Source organism: Salvelinus fontinalis, unplaced genomic scaffold (assembly GCF_029448725.1).
Source record: "Salvelinus fontinalis isolate EN_2023a unplaced genomic scaffold, ASM2944872v1 scaffold_0002, whole genome shotgun sequence".
In the NCBI taxonomy this organism is placed as follows: domain Eukaryota; kingdom Metazoa; phylum Chordata; class Actinopteri; order Salmoniformes; family Salmonidae; genus Salvelinus; species Salvelinus fontinalis.
In genome coordinates, this window is record NW_026600211.1 from 2,334,717 (window position 1) to 2,354,604 (window position 19,888).

General features: G+C 44.9%; 1 protein-coding gene across 1 annotated transcript; it reads right to left on the minus strand.

The window, feature by feature from the left end:
* Positions 1 to 367: 367 nt before the first annotated feature.
* LOC129841917 (cytoplasmic phosphatidylinositol transfer protein 1-like) lies at positions 368 to 19,628 on the minus strand. The gene is made up of 9 exons (XM_055910279.1): positions 18,943 to 19,628; positions 13,125 to 13,273; positions 11,051 to 11,234; positions 10,688 to 10,759; positions 8,152 to 8,244; positions 7,621 to 7,776; positions 7,331 to 7,394; positions 5,431 to 5,520; positions 368 to 3,848 (listed from the first exon to the last, which is right to left on the minus strand). The coding sequence occupies exons 1-9, from the start codon at positions 18,988 to 18,990 to the stop codon at positions 3,700 to 3,702; spliced, it is 1,005 nt and encodes a 334-aa protein (XP_055766254.1). The 5' UTR covers positions 18,991 to 19,628; the 3' UTR covers positions 368 to 3,699.
* Positions 19,629 to 19,888: the final 260 nt, after the last annotated feature.

Here is a 19,888-nt window from a genome sequence, read left to right on the forward strand (position 1 = left end):
AGAAATACAGGAGAGAAAGGGTTTTATTCATTCATACAAGAGGTACAGAGCTGACAATGGACTTCCATTGCAATAGACTAAACAGACAAATATACAGTATATGTATAATGTGTCAATATTAACCTAGTTATCAAATATATTCATCCTCTATGTCAGATTATTCCACAGCCTGTACAGAGGTCATGTTGCAGCTACTACCATAGATCAGAAGTTAATCATGTTTAAAACAGCCATCCTATTGACTCATCAGTGAAAGTTAGCCCTGCTTCAGCCATTTGCTGCATGTAGCAGAACGATCAAGCAGCCAATACAGCGCCTCGATACACCGGATCAATAACCCCAGTCTGACCAATGGGATGGGGGCGGGGGTTGGGGGGGGGGGGGACTGTGTGGATCCACGGTACTCCCCTACCATTATATCCACTCTAGTAGCCCTTTCCTGCAGTCAAATTACCTAGAGGCCTCATGGGTGGAATGTTATTAATAATTTCATTTTTTTTTTTACCTGCCGAAAATGTGGTGTTTCTATGTCAAAAAGTTTGCAATATTTCAGTCTACTTTGATGTATATAAAGTGTAATATTGGGATGCAAACTCAAGGACAGGGGGTTGGGTTATATAGTTACAGCTGGAGAAATGGGTAGGACAGGGGGTTGGGTTATATAGTTAAAGCTGGAGAAAGGGGTAGGACAGGGGGTTGGGTTATGTAGTTACAGCTGGAGAAAGGGGTAGGACAGGGGGTTGGGTTATATAGTTACAGCTGGAGAAAGGGGTAGGACAGGGGGTTGGGTTATATAGTTACAGCTGGAGAAAGGGGCAGGACAGGGGGTTGGGTTGTATAGTTACAGCTGGAGAAAGGGGTAGGACAGGGGGTTGGGTTATATAGTTACAGCTGGAGAAAGGGGTAGGACAGGGGGTTGGGTTATATAGTTACAGCTGGAGAAAGGGGTAGGACAGGGGGTTGGGTTATATAGTTACAGCTGGAGAAAGGGGTAGGACAGGGGGTTGGGTTATGTAGTTACAGATGGAGAAAGGGGTAGGACAGGGGGTTGGGTTATATAGTTACAGCTGGAGAAAGGGGTAGGACAGGGGGTTGGGTTGTGTAGTTACAGCTGGAGAAAGGGGTAGGACAGGGGGTTGGGTTATGTAGTTACAGCTGGAGAAAGGGGTAGGACAGGGGGTTGGGTTATATAGTTACAACTGGAGAAAGGGGTAGGACAGGGGGTTGGGTTATGTAGTTACAGCTGGAGAAAGGGGTAGGACAGGGGGTTGGGTTGTATAGTTACAGCTGGAGAAAGGGGTAGGACAGGGGGTTGGGTTGTATAGTTACAGCTGGAGAAAGGGGCAGGACAGGGGGTTGGGTTGTATAGTTACAGCTGGAGAAAGGGGTAGGACAGGAGGTTGGGTTGTATAGTTACAGCTGGAGAAAGGGGCAGGACAGGGGGTTGGGTTATATAGTTACAGATGGAGAAAGGGGTAGGACAGGGGGTTGAGTTGTATAGTTACAGCTGGAGGAAGGGGTAGGACAGGGGGTTGGGTTATATAGTTACAGCTGGAGAAAGGGGCAGGACAGGGGGTTGGGTTGTATAGTTACAGCTGGAGAAAGGGGTAGGACAGGGGGTTGGGTTATATAGTTACAGCTGGAGAAAGGGGTAGGACAGGGGGTTGGGTTATATAGTTACAGCTGGAGAAAGGGGTAGGACAGGGGGTTGGGTTATATAGTTACAGCTGGAGAAAGGGGTAGGACAGGGGGTTGGGTTATGTAGTTACAGCTGGAGAAAGGGGTAGGACAGGGGGTTGGGTTATATAGTTACAGCTGGAGAAAGGGGTAGGACAGGGGGTTGGGTTGTGTAGTTACAGCTGGAGAAAGGGGTAGGACAGGGGGTTGGGTTATGTAGTTACAGCTGGAGAAAGGGGTAGGACAGGGGGTTGGGTTATATAGTTACAACTGGAGAAAGGGGTAGGACAGGGGGTTGGGTTATGTAGTTACAGCTGGAGAAAGGGGTAGGACAGGGGGTTGGGTTATATAGTTACAGCTGGAGAAAGGGGTAGGACAGGGGGTTGGGTTGTATAGTTACAGCTGGAGAAAGGGGTAGAACAGGGGGTTGGGTTGTATAGTTACAGCTGGAGAAAGGGGCAGGACAGGGGGTTGGGTTGTATAGTTACAGCTGGAGAAAGGGGTAGGACAGGAGGTTGGGTTGTATAGTTACAGCTGGAGAAAGGGGCAGGACAGGGGGTTGGGTTATATAGTTACAGATGGAGAAAGGGGTAGGACAGGGGGTTGAGTTGTATAGTTACAGCTGGAGGAAGGGGTAGGACAGGGGGTTGGGTTATATAGTTACAGCTGGAGAAAGGGGCAGGACAGGGGGTTGGGTTATATAGTTACAGATGGAGAAAGGGGTAGGACAGGGGGTTGAGTTGTATAGTTACAGCTGGAGGAAGGGGTAGGACAGGGGGTTGGGTCATGTAGTTACAGCTGGAGAAATGGGTAGGACAGGGGGTGGGTTATGTAGTTACAGCTGGAGAAAGGGGTAGGACAGGGGGTTGGGTTGTGTAGTTACAGCTGGAGAAAGGGGCAGGACAGGGGGTTGGGTTTTATAGTTAAATCTGGAGAAAGGGGTAGGACAGGGGGTTGGGTCATGTAGTTACAGCTGGAGAAAGGGGTAGGACAGGGGGTTGGGTTATATAGTTACAGCTGGAGAAAGGGGTAGGACAGGGGGTTGGGTTATGTAGTTACAGCTGGAGAAAGGGGTAGGACAGGGGGCTGGGTTATGTAGTTACAGCTGGAGAAAGGGGTAGGACAGGGGGTTGGGTTATGTAGTTACAGCTGGAGAAAGGGGTAGGACAGGGGGTTGGGTTATGTAGTTACAGCTGGAGAAAGGGGCAGGACAGGGGGTTGGGTTATGTAGTTACAGCTGGAGAAAGGGGTAGGACAGGGGGTTGGGTTATATAGTTACATATGGAGAAAGGGGCAGGACAGGGGGTTGGGTTGTATAGTTACAGCTGGAGAAAGGGGTAGGACAGGGGGTTGGGTTATATAGTTACAGCTGGAGAAAGGGGCAGGACAGGGGGTTGGGTTATGTAGTTACAGCTGGAGAAAGGGGTAGGACAGGGGGTTGGGTTATATAGTTACAGCTGGAGAAAGGGGCAGGACAGGGGGTTGGGTTGTATAGTTACAGCTGGAGAAAGGGGTAGGACAGGGGGTTGGGTTATATAGTTACAGCTGGAGAAAGGGGTAGGACAGGGGGTTGGGTTATATAGTTACAGCTGGAGAAAGGGGTAGGACAGGGGGTTGGGTTATATAGTTACAGCTGGAGAAAGGGGTAGGACAGGGGGTTGGGTTATATAGTTACAGCTGGAGAAAGGGGTAGGACAGGGGGTTGGGTTATATAGTTACAGCTGGAGAAAGGGGCAGGACAGGGGGTTGGGTTCTGTAGTTACAGCTGGAGAAAGGGGTAGGACAGGGGGTTGGGTTGTATAGTTACAGCTGGAGAAAGGGGTAGGACAGGGGGTTGGGTTCTGTAGTTACAGCTGGAGAAAGGGGTAGGACCTGAGTGCTCTAAGTGCTGCTTCTGTGGACAGTGTAGCTTTATTGGTTAAATGTGTTTGTGGTGGATGGCCGTAAAAAAGGAATGGCTGCAGTGTAGTTACTGTCACGGAAGCAGGCAAGAATTGATGCATCAGTATGAACGTGTGTGTGTTACTCGGGGGTGGAGTTAAGGCGGACAGTGCTATGAGGCAGTGTGGAGGTGGAGGGGTCTGACATGGCCATAGTCTTCACTCCCATCTTCTTCAGAGAGCGCTCATCTGTGACAGACATAGAGCGCGAGTATGCCGGACGAGGGGCTGCTGCAGATGAGAAAGAGAGAGGCAGGGGGGAATGAAGGGAATGAAGGCGGAAGAAGAAGTTGAGGTGTTAAATTATTCTAATACACGTCCCTTCACAGTTCACACACCCATAATAAAAATGTAAATACACTTTTTTTCCCGAAAAGAGATGAATGGCATGAAATGTTTTTTCATAAAATCTGCTCGGCGCCTGCAGTAGCATGTTCTGGCCTGTAGGTGGTCAGGACAGCGCAGCTGCAATGACTGCAAATCCATTTCAGCCTCCTCTCTCGCAATACCACGGGCCATGCTGCTGCCCTTGATATCATTCAGCAGCAACAGCCGGCCAAACTTCTCATGACTCACCAGCAGGGGGCAGAGTGACCCCACACACACACACACACACACACACACACACACACACACACACACACACACACACACACACACACACACACACACACACACACACACACACTAGGGCTGACATTTGCAGTAAGTGCTGCAATAGCTACCCAAACTCCTTGTTCCAGCCAAACGATATGCCCCACCCACGGACATTAGTTTCTTCTCTGCAATTAGTCTGGATCTGAGTACCTACCCGACGATTTCTAGAAAGCAAACATATTCTAACAGTTCTGATTGGTCCCAGAAACCGATGGGTTGGGCCAGAGCCAGAACACAGGTGGGTAAATCAGCGTTTAGAAAATGTGTCATTGGCTTTGATACTCTGATTGGTTAGAGACTATCCAATCGCTGATTACTTGTAATGAGGGCTGTTTTGTAAAACATCCCTCATTTAGACATCACCACAAACTAATTTCAATGATGGCAGTCTCAGACTGAAGTATGTAGCTAACATAGAGCACAGGAAGAATTCAGTTTGAGTCTCCAGGCAATGTTGGGCTCACTCTCCTCTGCTCTCACTGAGCTTCCTTTCTGTGAAATACCTATTTTGCTTCTTTGCTCTCTCTTACCTCTTGTTCTCGCAATGATCTTTCTGTCTTTCTCTCCACCTCTCCGCCTCTGCATGCTCTTCCCTTCTTCCCCTCCCCCTCTCTCACTTTTCACCCATCCTTGCACTTTCTCCCTCACCCCTACTTTCTCAAATGTCCCCTATGCTCCCTCTTCTCCCCCTCTTCCATCCACTCTTCCTTCTATCACTCTCTCCTTTCTCTCCACTTTACCTTCTCTCTCTCTCTTTCTTTCTCCTCCCCCCTTTTTCTCCTCTCTCTCCTGCTCTGTTAAAATACAATATAGAATAGTACAGTAGTAGACTATAGTAGTTACTACAGCTGGGTGATATGGCCAAAAATCCCAATAGCGATAAATTGCCTGTATAGATACAATAATGATAAATAGAACGATACATTTCTAACATTAATGTGAACTGCACAGTTTTTATTATTATCCTTTAAAATACTAGTTGTGGTTGAAGCCATCAATTATCCAATTAACAATCACACATATTTGCAAACGCATTTAATTTCAAACTTCACATTTTTCTGGAGTACTTATCATATTGAATGTTATCAGCAAAATGCCTTGGATAAGTGATCGGTGTCGATAATTTTCCGTTTATGGTCCCAGCTCTAATAGTTACCTGTGTTGTTGTTCTGGGTTGATTTGAGTTTGCTGTTGGTCTGTTCCTGTATCTGTCGCTCATACTCTCTCACATCCTCCAAACTCATCCCTGTAGGGAAAAGCACAGTCTGATGAGATTATAATACACATTTTACATAGATATAATAATGTATCATAATGCATTATAACCATGTAACGTGTGTATCATAATGCATTATAACCATGTAACATGTACATCATAATGCATTATAAGCATGTCCAAACAAAAACATACAGCAACAGTCAACAGCACATTGAAAAGCATTAATTACGACGTAGTATAATGTATTATAACCATGTTCCATTATTATCATCATGTCCTATATGTTGTAAGGCATTATACCCATGTTCTATTATAATTTGTTTTATTCACCTTTATTTAACAAGGTAGGCTAGTTGAGAACAAGTTATCATTTACAACTGCGATCTGGCCAGGAATAAAGCAAAGCAGTTTGACACAAACAACAGAGTTACACAGGGAATGAACAAACATGTAGTCAATAACACAATAGAAAAAAGTCTATATACAGTGAGTGCAAATGAGGTAGGATAAGGGAGGTAAGGCAATAAATAGGCCATGGTGGCGAAGTAATTACAATATACCAATTAAACACTGGAGTGATTGATGTGCAGAAGATGAATGTGCAAGTAGAGATACTGGTGTGCAAAGGAGCAAGATGAATCAATAAATAAATACAGTATGGGGATGAGGTAGTTGGATGGGCTATGTACAGGTGCAGTGATCTGTGAGCTGCTCTGACAGCTGGTGCTTAAAGCTAGTGTGGGAGATATGAGTCTCCAGCTTCAGTGATTTTTGCAGTTCGTTGTAGTCATTGGCAGCAGAGAACTGTAAGGTAAGGCGGCCAAAGGAGGAATTGGCTTTGTGGGTGACTAGTGAGATATACCTGCTGGAGCGCGTGCTATGGGTGGGTGCTGCTATGGTGACCAGTGAGCTGAGATAAGGCGGGGCTTTATCTAGCAGAGACTTGTAGATGACCTGGAGCCAGTGGGTTTGGCGATGAGTATGAAGCAAGGGCCAACCAACGAGAGTGTACAGGTCGCAATGGTGGGTAGTATATGGGGCTTTGGTGACAAAACGGATGGCACTGTGATAGACTGCATCCGATTTGTTGAGTAGAATGTTGGAGGCTATTTTGTAAATGACATCACCGAAGTCGAGGATTGGTAGGATGGTCAGTTTTACAAGGGTATGTTTGGCAACATGATTGAAGGATGCTTTGTTGCGAAATGGAAGCTGATTCTAGATGTAATTTTGGATTGGAGATGCTTAATGTGAGTCTGGAAGGAGAGTTTACAGTCTAACCAGACACCTAGGTATTTGTAGTTGTCCACATATTCACATAGTCAGAACCGTCCAGGGTAGTGATGCTGGACAGGTGGGCAGCGATCGGTTGAAGAGCATGCATTTAGTTTTACTTGCATTTAAGAGCAGTTTGAGGAAAATAATCATGTCCTATATGTTATAAAACATAACTATGTCCTATTATAAACATGTTATTTCTGTATGTTATGAAGCATTATAACCATGCCCTATTATAATCATGTCCTATGTTATAAACCATTATACCATGTCATATTATAAACATGTTCTATATGTTATAGGGCATTATAACCATGCCCTATTATAATCATGTCCTATACTTTGATGCATTATAAACATGTTCTATAATATAATGCATTATAAACGTGTTCTATAATATAATGTATTATAAACATGTTCTATAATATAATGCATTATAAACATGTTCTATAATATAATGCATTATAAACATGTTCTATAATATAATGCATTACAACCATGTCCTATTATAATCATGTGCTATATGTTATAAGGCATTATAACCATGTCCTCTACTGACCGTGCCATTCGTCTGTCCAGGCCACAGCCTGTCTGTGCCCCACCAGTAGGATGTCCTGGATGTTCTGTCAGATCATACACATCAGAGAAAATACATTTCTTACGTCAAAGAAACACATCCAAAGGCAGGTGCAGGTGCTGCTGGAGATCAGTGTATATGTTGAGCAAAAATAAAATATTCCCCACACGCAATCTAGGCTGTCAAATGTGTTTCCTTAAACAACATTTTGACCCTTAAGTCTTTATCAGGTTCTCACCTGATGCATGATGGTAAATGTAGTTTCCTCTCACCCTGTGTATGAAGTCCTCAGTCTTGCCCTGGAAGCCGTAGACTTCGAAACTGCACTGCACCCTCTTATAGGAGCACATGATGGGGGTGCTGTCCTTACGCCACCCTTCCACCAGGGGGCCTCGGCCTGTCTTCTCAGACACCCAGCGACTCAGGTCCTACAGAGACAAAGTACACATTACCTGCTGACAGCTTAATCGCTGGCCGGTGAGTAGGGGGGAGGGCGAGTGTGTGGGTGTGGGTGTGGGAGTGTGTGTGCAGGCCTGTGTAAGCAGGCTGTTGCTCAATACCTCACATATAATCTATGAATGATTCAACATGATAGGCATCTGGGGCCCAAGATGCATAGATTGTACAAGTGTCTGTGTATTTATGTTCGCGTTTATCTACAGTACGTCTTCCTCTGTCTCTGCGTGAGATAGTGAGTGTGTGTGTGTGTTTTCAGCTATGTGTCTTGCTGATTGACCTTTGTTTCTGAAGTTACTGGAACTGCGGAAGTCAGGAGGAGGAAATGTGTGTGTACACACTAGTACCTCTGTCTCCTTGTAGTGTTTGTCAGGGATGGGGTCAATGAGGATATCCAGGTGGCTCACGCTCTCTGCAGGGGTGGGCCTGTCTCCAAATACCTGCAGCCGAGCAGAGGGGGAGGTCACTCAGAAAGAAACTGACACACACACACTGGAGCCAGGGACTAGTAGATGAGGAAATAGTCTGACACACACACACTGGAGCCAGGGACTAGTAGATGAGGAAATAGACTGACACACACACTGGAGCCAGGGACTAGTAGATGAGGAAATAGACTGACACACACACACTGGAGCCAGGGACTAGTAGATGAGGAAATAGACTGACACACACACACTGGAGCCAGGGACTAGTAGATGAGGAAATAGACTGACACACACACACACTGGAGCCAGGGACTAGTAGATGAGGAAATAGACTGACACACACACACACTGGAGCCAGGGACTAGTAGATGAGGAAATAGACTGACACACACACACTGGAGCCAGGGACTAGTAGATGAGGAAATAGACTGACACACACACACTGGAGCCAGGGACTAGTAGATGAGGAAATAGTCTGACACACACACACTGGAGCCAGGGACTAGTAGATGAGGAAATAGACGGACACACACACTGGAGCCAGGGACTAGTAGATGAGGAAATAGACTGACACACACACACACACACACACTGGAGCCAGGGACTAGTAGATGAGGAAATAGACTGACACACACACACTGGAGCCAGGGACTAGTAGATGAGGAAATAGACTGACACACACACTGGAGCCAGGGACTAGTAGATGAGGAAATAGACTGACACACACACTGGAGCCAGGGACTAGTAGATGAGGAAATAGACTGACACACACACACTGGAGCCAGGGTCTAGTAGATGAGGAAATAGATGTAATAGTGAGGTCACACAACGTATCACCCATCATAATACTCCACCCTCAGGCTTTGAGCAAATCATTACACTACAGCAAAACACCACACACAGACAGACAGAGAGAGAGACAGAGAGAGGGAGAGAGAGAGAGCATGGGAGATTATGGGAGAGAGAAAGAGGTGGAGAGAAGGGGTAAGGGAGAGAGAGAGGGAGCACACTAAATCACAGAGAAAGAGAGAGACAAGCAGAGGGAGCAGGCGAGGATCGAGGAGCGGGGGTGAAAGAGGAGAGAGAGAACGAGACACTTATCAAAGAAAGAGAGATACAATTCACTGTTCTTTCTGTTCTGTTCTGTCCCCTTGTCTTGACAGAAAGCGAAAGAGAGCAATGTCTCTTTTGAAGATGTTCATTCCTCTGCTGGTATTTAACAAAGAGCAGAGCAGGGAGACAAACCCACAGCCAGATAATCAGCTGTGTTTCAGATCCTATTATGCCCTGTGTCTCTTGTGTTTAATTAAGAACCTGTTCTCTCATATAAGGTATGTATTGTCTGTCTGTTGACACTTGTCATAGTTCCCATTTTCCATGTCAAAAGCCTTGTTTTACCTCATCCTTTAAACCTGCTGACATTTCTCTGTTTTGGTTGTGCTTTTGTGCTCTTTAGATGTCCTCTATGTTGTTGTGTTTTGTAATAGAGGTGTTTGTATGGGTGTGGTATGTGTGGGAGCATGTATGCATTAATGTGTGTGTGTGTGTGTGTGTGTGTGTGTGTGTGTGTGTGTGTGTGCGCACGCGTGTGTTTCTGCTAAAATGAACACATGTAACCTGTAGCTGGGAGAAGGTTGAAACAAGCTTCGCCACATTTCTGGATACACACACTAACAGCCAACAGCCAGATGAGTTCAGTCTTGTTCCCTGGTTTCTATCCCAAAATGACAGGGGCACGCTGTAGGGACAACCCAGCTCAGAATTGTGTTTGTGTGTCAGAATTCCGTGACAAGGCCAGAAAAGGTGGTGAAACAAGCCTGTAATACAAGCATGTACTCTTCTTTCTCCCTCTCACACAAACACAGTGGATGGCTAATAGATCTGCCGCTATTGCATTCTGGGCTTTGCTTGTTTTCCTTAAAATGGCCACATCAATTTGATGAGCATTCTCCTTACACTGCAGAGAAGATTGCAATTTCTCTCCCTCCCTTTCTCCCTCTCCCACCCTTCCTTCAGTCTCTCACCCCCCCTTCTCTCTCTCCCTCCCACCCTTCCTTCAGTCTCTCACCCCCCTTCTCTCTCTCCCTCTCCCACCCTTCCTTCAGTCTCTCACCCCCCCTTTCTCTCTCCCTCCCACCCTTCCTTCAGTCTCTCACCCCCCCTTCTCTCTCTCCCTCCCACCCTTCCTTCAGTCTCTCACCCCCCCTTCTCTCTCTCCCTCCCACCCTTCCTTCAGTCTCTCACCCCCCCTTCTCTCTCTCCCTCTCCCACCCTTCCTTCAGTCTCTCACCCCCCCCTTCTCTCTCCCCCTCCCCCCTTCCTTCAGTCTCTCACCCCCTTCTCTCTCTCCCTCCCACCCTTCCTTCAGTCTCTCACCCCCCCTTCTCTCTCCCTCTCTCACCCTTCTTTCAGTCTCTCACACCCCCCCCCCTCTCTCTCCTTCAGTCATACTCACATTATTGTTGTCACCATTGTTGTTCTCAAACCTGGTCTCAATACGGATGCTGAACTTGGGAAGGAAGGAGACCTACAGTAGATGAAGGATGGATGTGATTGGAGAGAAGGAGGGAGGGAGGGGAGTAGACAGATGAGGTTATGTACACAGACATTTGGAGAGGGATGAGCTCTACTGCATGCCTCATGCAAATGATGTGTGAATACTCACTGAGTACTCTGAAGCACACACCGCAGAAGTTCCATACGGATAGAGAGGAACATCATTAGTGACACACACACACATATTTCAAAACATGTGGAACAAAATATGTTTAAAGTAAAGTGGGTCTAGATAAGACAGATTGTGTTTAAATCTAAGTGCAGACAAGGAAACAGTTGACTTGACCCTATAGGAAGAACAGGTTGGTAGCAGGTGAAACGGCTGTGTATGTGGTGGATAGAATAGTGTTGTCAGACCTGTGATGGTGTAAGGGTAGAAGTTCCAGGCCTTCTCTGTCACATAGAAGACCCTGGGGACAAACACACTCACCCAGGATGGCAGTTTACTGTCAGAGAGAGAGATAGACAGAGGGGAGGAATGTACTGTTATCGTCGCTGAGGTAGATGTATGTGTGCGGTATGATCTGGGGCTAGGCCATAGGGGTGGGTGTGTGTCTTACTGCTGGTATCATTTCTTGGTTGAGCAGTGCTAGGAGTGTGTGAGGTACAGTGGGTGTGTGTATGTGAGGTACAGCTGCATCATCGAGAGCATCCTGACCGGTTGCATCACCGCCTGGTATGGCAACTTCTCGGCATCTGACCTTAAGGCGCTACAGAGGGTAGTGCGTACGGCCCAGTACATCACTGGGTCCAAGCTTCTTGCCACCCAGGACCTATATAATAAGCGGTGTCAAAGGAAAGCCCCCAAAAATGTCAGAGACTCCAGTCACTCAAGTAATAGACTGTTCTCTCTGCTCCCGCACGGCAAGCGGTACCGGAGCGCCAAGTCTAGGACCAAAAGGCTCCTTAACAGCTTCTACCCCCAAGCCATAAGACTGCTGAAAAATGTATCAAATGGCCACTGGCCACTGGACTACTACATTTACCCCCCTCCATTTGTTTTGTACACTGCTGCTACTTTTAAGTTCCTCGGTGTACACATCACGGACAAACTGAATTGGTCCACCCACACAGACAGCGTTGTGAAGAAGGCGCAGCAGCGCCTCTTCAACCTCAGGAGGCTGAAGAAATTCGGCTTGTCACCAAAAGCACACAAACTTCTACAGATGCACAATCGAGAGCATCCTGTCGGGCTGTATCACCGCCTGGTACGGCAACTGCTCCGCCTACAACCGTAAGGCTCTCCAGAGGGTAGTGAGGTCTGCACAACGCATCACCGGGGACAAACTATCTGCCCTCCAGGACACCTACACCACCCGATGTCACAGGAAGGCCATAAAGATCATCAAGGACAACAACCACCCAAGCCACTGCCTGTTCACCCCGCTATCATCCATAAGGCGAGGTCAGTACAGGTGCATCAAAGCTGGGACCGAGATACTGAAAAACAGCTTCTATCTCAAGGCCATCAGACTGTTAAACAGCCACCACCAACATTTAGTGGCCGCTGCCAACATACTGACTCAACTCCAGCCACTTTAATAATGGGAATTGATGGAAATTGTTAAAATGTACCACTAGCCACTTTAAACAATGCCACTTACTATAATGTTTACATACCCTACATTACTCATCTCATATGTATATGTATATACTGTACTCTATATCATCTACTGCATCTTGCCATCTTTATGTAATACATGTATCACTAGCCACTTTAAACTGCCACTTTATGTTTATATACCCTACATTACTCATCTCATATGTATATACTGTACTCTATACCATCTACTGCATCTTGCCTATGCCGTTCTGTACCATCACTCATTCATATATCTTTATGTACATATTCTTTATCCCTTTACACTTGTGTGTATAAGGTAGTAGTTGTGGAATTGTTAGGTTAGTTTACTTGTTGGTTATTACTGCATTGTCGGAACTAGAAGCACAAGCATTTCGCTACACTCACATTAACATCTGCTAACCATGTGTATGTGACAAATAACATTTGATTTGATTTGATATTTACTACTCGCTGTTTATTATCTATGGATAGTCACTTCACCCCTACCTACATGTACAAATCACCTCTAACCTGTACCCCCGCACACTGACTCAGTACCGGTACCCCCTGTATATAGCCTCGTTATTGTTATTTTATTGTGTTACTTTTTATAATTTTTTACTTTAGTTTATTATTAAATCTTTTCATAACTCTTTGTTGAGCGGCACTGTTGGTTAAGGGTTTGGAAGTAAGCATTTCACGGTAAGGTCCTGTTGTATTCGGCACGTGACAAAGTTTGATTTGAGGTACAGTGTTAATGTGGGTGTGTTACCTATTGAGGTAGATGCGTTTCTCAGTGAGTTGTCCCAGGCCGTGTTGGGGATGTGTGTCTGGTTGGTTCCTCACCACCTCCACTCCCTCCCCTCCTCCGCTCTGCTCATTACTGTGTTTGCTGATCATGTACAGCTGCCCAATCTTATACTGGGGGGGGGGGGGGGGGGGGGGGGAGAGTCAATTCACACAGTCCTGTCTCAATACCACATCCTTCTTCCTTCTTCCAATTAATGTAGATCGTACACATTAAATATTTACTTACACAGCAGTCAGTTAATTCATCATAAAACCAGATGCTTCATGGACTGCTCACGGTGAGCTTTTCCTGGGAACATATCTAAGGTCAGCTCACCCTCCTCCAAACAACTAACCTTATCCATTAGGAACCCCTAACCTTATCCATTAGGAACCCCTAACCTTATCCATTAGGAAAACAAGGAACAACTAACCTTATCCATTAGGAACAACTAACCTTATCCATTAGGAACAACTAACCTTATCCATTAGGAAAACAAGGAACAACTAACCTTATCCATTAGGAACAACTAACCTTATCCATTAGGAACAACTAACCTTATCCATTAGGAAAACAAGGAACAACTAACCTTATCCATTAGAAACCCCTAACCTTATCCATTAGGAACAACTAACCTTATCCATTAGGAAAACAAGGAACAACTAACCTTATCCATTAGGAACAACTAACCCTATCCATTAGGAACAACTAACCTTATCCATTAGGAACAACTAACCTTATCCATTAGGAAAACAAGGAACAACTAACCTTAGATCAGTGAAAAGGCTGACTTCTTCCTGTGTGTGCCCTGACCATCAGCTTGATGTGGAAACGTCAGTCGCCCGTATACTGAATAGATTAAAGCTAAAATAAATACATTTCTGCCTTTTTTTTTTGAGAGCTACCTCAAATGTTCTGCTTCAGATGTTCTGCCTCAAATGTGTCATTTTGGAAGTTTTCCTTGGTATCCAATTTATTTGGGCTCCCGAGTGACACAGCGGTCTAGGACACTGCATCTCAGTGCAAGAGGCGTCACTGCAGTCCCTGGTTTGAATCGAGACTGCATTACTGTACATCCGGCTGTGATTGGGAGTCCCATAGGGCGGCGCACAATTGGCCCAGCGTCGCCGGGGTAGGCCGACTTTCTAGTTAAATAAAGGTTAAATGTAAAAAAAATAATATTTAAAAATGTATTTAAAACAATTTTGCAATTGTTGTCGAGCACCCCTCCTTTCCTTTGTTGAAGCATGGAACCCCACCTGATCTCTGACCTTAGACCAGTAGAATCTAGCTGTTACTTGCCCAAGTCCTTAAGGCAGTGATAAGACTTGGGTTGGGAAACCCAGAACCAGTCATTGACAGTGTTTACCTAGTCCTGTCCTAATGAGAGATGTTAAGATCCCTGATTGTCTACCTATGTCTCTGTTCTGGCCATTCTCTATGTGAATGGATATCTATGTCTCTGGTCTGGCCATTCTCTATGTGAATGGATATCTATGTCTCTGGTCTGGCCATTCTCTATGTGAATGGATATCTATGTCTCTGGTCTGGCCATTCTCTACATGAATGGATATCTATGTCTCTGGTCTGGCCACTCTCTACATGAATGGATATCTATGTCTCTGGTCTGGCCACTCTCTACATGAATGGATATCTATGTCTCTGGTCTGGCCACTCTCTACATGAATGGATATCTATGTCTCTGGTCTGGCCACTCTCTACATGAATGGATATCTATGTCTCTGGTCTGGCCACTCTCTACATGAATGGATATCTATGTCTCTGGTCTGGCCACTCTCTACATGAATGGATATCTATGTCTCTGGTCTGGCCACTCTCTATGTGAATGGATATCTATGTCTCTGGTCTGGCCACTCTCTACATGAATGGATATCTATGTCTCTGGTCTGGCCACTCTCTACATGAATGGATATCTATGTCTCTGGTCTGGCCACTCTCTACATGAATGGATATCTATGTCTCTGGTCTGGCCACTCTCTACATGAATGGATATCTATGTCTCTGGTCTGGCCACTCTCTACATGAATGGATATCTATGTCTCTGGTCTGGCCACTCTCTACATGAATGGATATCTATGTCTCTGGTCTGGCCACTCTCTACATGAATGGATATCTATGTCTCTGGTCTGGCCACTCTCTACATTAATGGATATCTATGTCTCTAGTCTGGCCACTCTATGTAAATGTGTCACCCACCCTTTGACTAACAACACAAACCCACACAGCATTATGTTTCTCTTTGACTTCAGATTACTGTGACAGTTTTGTGGTTAATGTGTTGTACTGATGATGACTGAAACATACAGTGCAGTAAGACAGCAACTGTATTATGTGAATATGTGCCCCACCCTTTGACTAAAAACGAAACAAACACATACCTGTCTTAATCCGTCAACCTACTAGTACAACCAGCTACACTCCCTTCAGAATTAGAAGTGTGTGTGTGTGTGTGTGTGTGCAGACATTGCATAAACAGTGCTGTGGTTTGAATGTGGAACTATAAGCTGATCCCACTAAAGCTGCATAGGAATCTTAATGCGCTTCCCCATCAGACCGTGAGAGTCAGAGTTCCACACGTGGAATGGATCTCACCTTAGGATTTGGTTCTGTGTGATTTTACAGAGACTATTTTCAGACAGATACACACAAGCCACTGATCCAGGGTTTTATCTGCAAAGAAAAGTCTTGGGCGGGCCTCCTAAGTGTTTTTTCAGGCTGCCTATGTCCAAACAGTATAAAAATATATAATAATAAAATAAAATAATAAGGATGGAAAAACGTCAGTGTAAACTTAAACGACTAAAAGCAGATATAAAGTATGTAGAAAAGATAGCTGAAGTCTGAAGTTTACCTACACCGTAGCCAAATACATTTCAACTCAATTTTTCACAATTCCTGACATTTAATCCTAGTAAAAATTCCCTGTCTTAGGTCAGTTAGGTTCACCAATTTATTTTAAGAATGGGAAATGTCAGAATAATAGTAGAGAGAATGATTTATTTCAGCTTTTATTTCGTTCATCACATTCCCAGTGGGTCAGAAGTTTACATGCAATCAATTCGTTTTTGGTAGCATTGCCTTCAAATTGTTCAACTTAGGTCAAACGTTTAGGGTAGCCTTCCACAAGCTTGCCACAATAAGTTGGGTGAATTTTGGGCCATTCCTCCTGACAGAGCTGGTGTAACTGAGTCAGGTTTGTAGGCCTCCTTGCTCGCACCGGCTTTTTCAGTTCTGCCCACAAATTTTCTATAGGATTGAGGTCAGGGCATTGTGATGGCCACTCCAATACCTTGACTTTGTTGTCCTTAAGCCCTTTTGCCACAACGTTGGAAGTATGCTTGGGGTCATTGTCCATTTAGAAGCCCCATTTGCGACCAAGCTTCAACTTCCTGACTGATGTCTTGAGATGTTGCTTCAATATATCCACATAATTTTCCTTCCACATGACACCATCTATTTTGTGAAGTGCACCAGTCCCCCACAACATGATGCTTCCACCCCCGTGCTTCACGGTTGGGATGGTGTTCTGTGGCTTGCAAGCGTCTCCCTTTATCCTCCAAACATAACAATGGTCATTATGGCCAAACAGTTCTATTTTTGTTTCATCAGACCAGAGGACATTTCTCCAAAAAGTGCAATCTTTGTCCCCATGTGCAGTTGCAAACCGTAGTCTGGCTTTTTTATGGTGGTTTTGGAGCAGTGGCTTCTTCCTTGCTGAGTGGCCATTAAGGTTATGTCGATATAGGACTTGTTTTACTGTTGATATAGATACTTTTGTACCCGTTTCCTCCAGAATTGTCATAAGGTCCTTTGCTGTTGTTCTGGGATTGATTTGCACTTTTCTCACCAAAGTACATTCATCTCTAGGGGACAGAACGCGTCTCCTTCCTGAGCGATATGACGGCTGCGTGGTCCCATGGTGTTTATACTTGTATGCTATTGTTTGTACAGATGAACGTGGTACCTTCAGGCGTTTGGAAATTGCTCCCAAGGATGAGCCAGACTTGTGGAGGTCTACAATTTTTTTTCTTTTGATTTTCCCATGATGTCAAGCAAAGAGGCACCTAGTTTGAAGGTAGACCTTGAAATACACCCACAGGTACACCTCCAGTTGACTCAAATTATGTCAATTAGCCTATCAGAAGCTTCTAAAGCCATGACATCATTTTCTGGAATTTCCCAAGCTGTTTAAAGGCACAGTCAACTTAGTGTATGTAAACTTCTGACCCACTGGAATTGTGATGCAGTGAATTATAAGTGAAATAATCTGTCTGTAAACAATTGTTGGAAAATTGACTTGTGTCATGCACAAAGTAGATGTCCTAACCGACTTGCCAAAACTGTAGTTTGTTAAGAAGAAATTTGTGGAGTGGATGAAAAACGAGTTTTAATGACTCCAACCTAAGTGCATGTAAACTTCCGACTTCAACTGTATATATTTTTATACGATTATCTTTGAGGACCAACAGTCACCAAAATAAGAGAGAGAAAGTCCGGGATAATCTAATATTATACATTCAGGAGTGTTTTTGTCATGGCATGGCATGGGGCCTCCATTGACTTTGTTATAATTTGTGAGTCACTCACATAGCATAAGCCATGGCAACATGTTTAGAATGGCAGGAAATTAGCTTTAAAACTGCAAATTTCTCTCTCGGCCTCATGGCAGAATGGCAGGAAATTTCCTTTAAACGGCGGCCAACAGGAAGGCCTCAAACATTTTCGGTCGGCCACCGCACCATTGGCCAGGCCCACCACCTAAGCCCCATTTTGATCCATAAGAACCCTGTGATCCCTCTAGCTAAAGCTTCTACAAACACTAAAACATTAGTGAGCTTAAAGTTCACTCTAAAGTTTGTCACGTTTCCAGACCACAGAAGTGGTCTAACAACCGACCAAAGTTGGTTTTAGAGTATCAATGTATCAATGGAAGTTTCCGTCACGGCATGTTGTAATAATAACCAACTACATCTGTTCCAGACAGATAGCTCAGACTTAAACACTATGACAGGGAGAACTGCTTTGTTCTGGTGGTTGGAGGGAATGAGGACCTTCCCTTTGAGAGCACCTTCCCCTTAAACCCCTTTCCACCCACCACTTCTTACTCCCTGGTGGAATCTGTCCTTTGTTTTTAACCTCCAGGCCAAATGCCTTCGTTTACGTTTGTAAGCCTCAACCAGTCCAACTTGTTTGTGAGGTTAAAAATAAAATAAAATAAATGTAAAAAAGAGCGAGAGAGAGAAACAGCTGAGGTTAGGTACATGCAGAACCATACAGAGTGCCAGCCACATGAACAACACTACTCAACTACAGGATGCCTGTGCGTAAAGTTTACAGATGTAGGATCTTATTAATTTGAGCCAGTTTGCTACAGCAGTTAAATAATCCTGCAACAGGAAATCTGAATTATTATATGGATTATAATGAATGGACATTTTTGTCTGGGTTGATACATTTATCATAAATGAAATCCTTAAATCCACGCCAAGCTGTCCTGCAACAAGGTGATCATATGAAGATTCTACATCTGTATTCTAGCAACTTTAACATTTTCAAGATCACATTCAAATCTGTCACCTTATTTTAACAACAGTGGTCTACAGTATACACACATTCAATCACACAAGCACGAACACACACACAGAGACTCCCCCAGCCACGAACACACAGACCCCCGACACACACATACATGTTCACAGACAAACACACTCATCCAGTGTACACACACACACACACATGTTCACAGACACACACACTCATCCAGTGTACACACACTTACCTCTTCCACAGTTAGTGGCATGCATATTCTATACTCCTTCATCAACATGGTTCAATCGTGTAGTGAACGTCTGTCTGTGTTTGCTTGTCCTAACTCTCCTGTTGCATAGTAAGCGTGCTTAAGAAACTACAGTGCACAGCACCTACTTCAGACTGCAGTGACCTCCTTTCTCTCTCTCGCCCTTTATTTGGCTGATGTCAGTGCTTCATTGAAGTCCAGTCCACTCTGTCAATGTGTATCTATTTGTTTTTTTATTTATTTTTCCCTCTCTCTCTCCTCCTTTTTGATTATCTCCCGATTAATATCCTCACTTCCTCTGTCAACATTCAACTGTTGTCCTTCCCTTTCTCTCTACTCATGGTTCCCCCCTCTCCCTATCTCCCTCTACCCATGGTTTTCCCCTCTGCCTCTCTCTCTTTCTCCGTTGCCCTTATTGTTTACTCTTTCTTTGTTCTCCACTTTTCTTTGTTCTCGTCCAGTGAGCAACAGGCAATTAACTTGTGAAGTAAGACTGAAATCTTCTCAACTCCATAATCCACGCTATCGTACCTGTCCTGCTATTCTCTCTCTCTCTCTCCTCTGTCTCTCTTACTTTCGTTCTCTGGACTGCTCTCACGTGTAACCTTGCTCTCTGCTCGCCACTCCTCCCTCTCCCCTTCGCCGCCCTCCCCTGCTTTCAGTTCCTCACAAATTCCTTCGCTCCCGCCTTCTTCTCTCCCTCCCCGTCTCGCCCTCCACATCTTCTCACGCCCACCTTACTTTACCTATGTACCGGTTTCTGCTCTCTCTCTCACACAGCCAAAGTTGACAGCTCTCAGCTGATATGAATGGCTAGCACTGAGCAGTAGTCAAGTGGTGGGTCGGATTAAATATTAGCAGAGAACCATGAATGCTTCTATTAAGCACAGCCCCAGCGTTTATATTGTATTACCATGACCTTGAACTG

Coding starts and splice junctions, on each gene's coding strand:
- LOC129841917 (XM_055910279.1), bottom strand. CDS start 18,990: ATGTTGATGAAGGAGTATAGAATATGCATGCCACTAACTGTGGAAGAG. Junction 11,235..13,124: donor AAACGCATCTACCTCAATAG/GTAACACACCCA, acceptor TCTCTCTGACAG/TAAACTGCCATCCTGGGTGA. Junction 3,849..5,430: donor AACCCAGAACAACAACACAG/GTAACTATTAGA, acceptor TCTCATCTGCAG/CAGCCCCTCGTCCGGCATAC.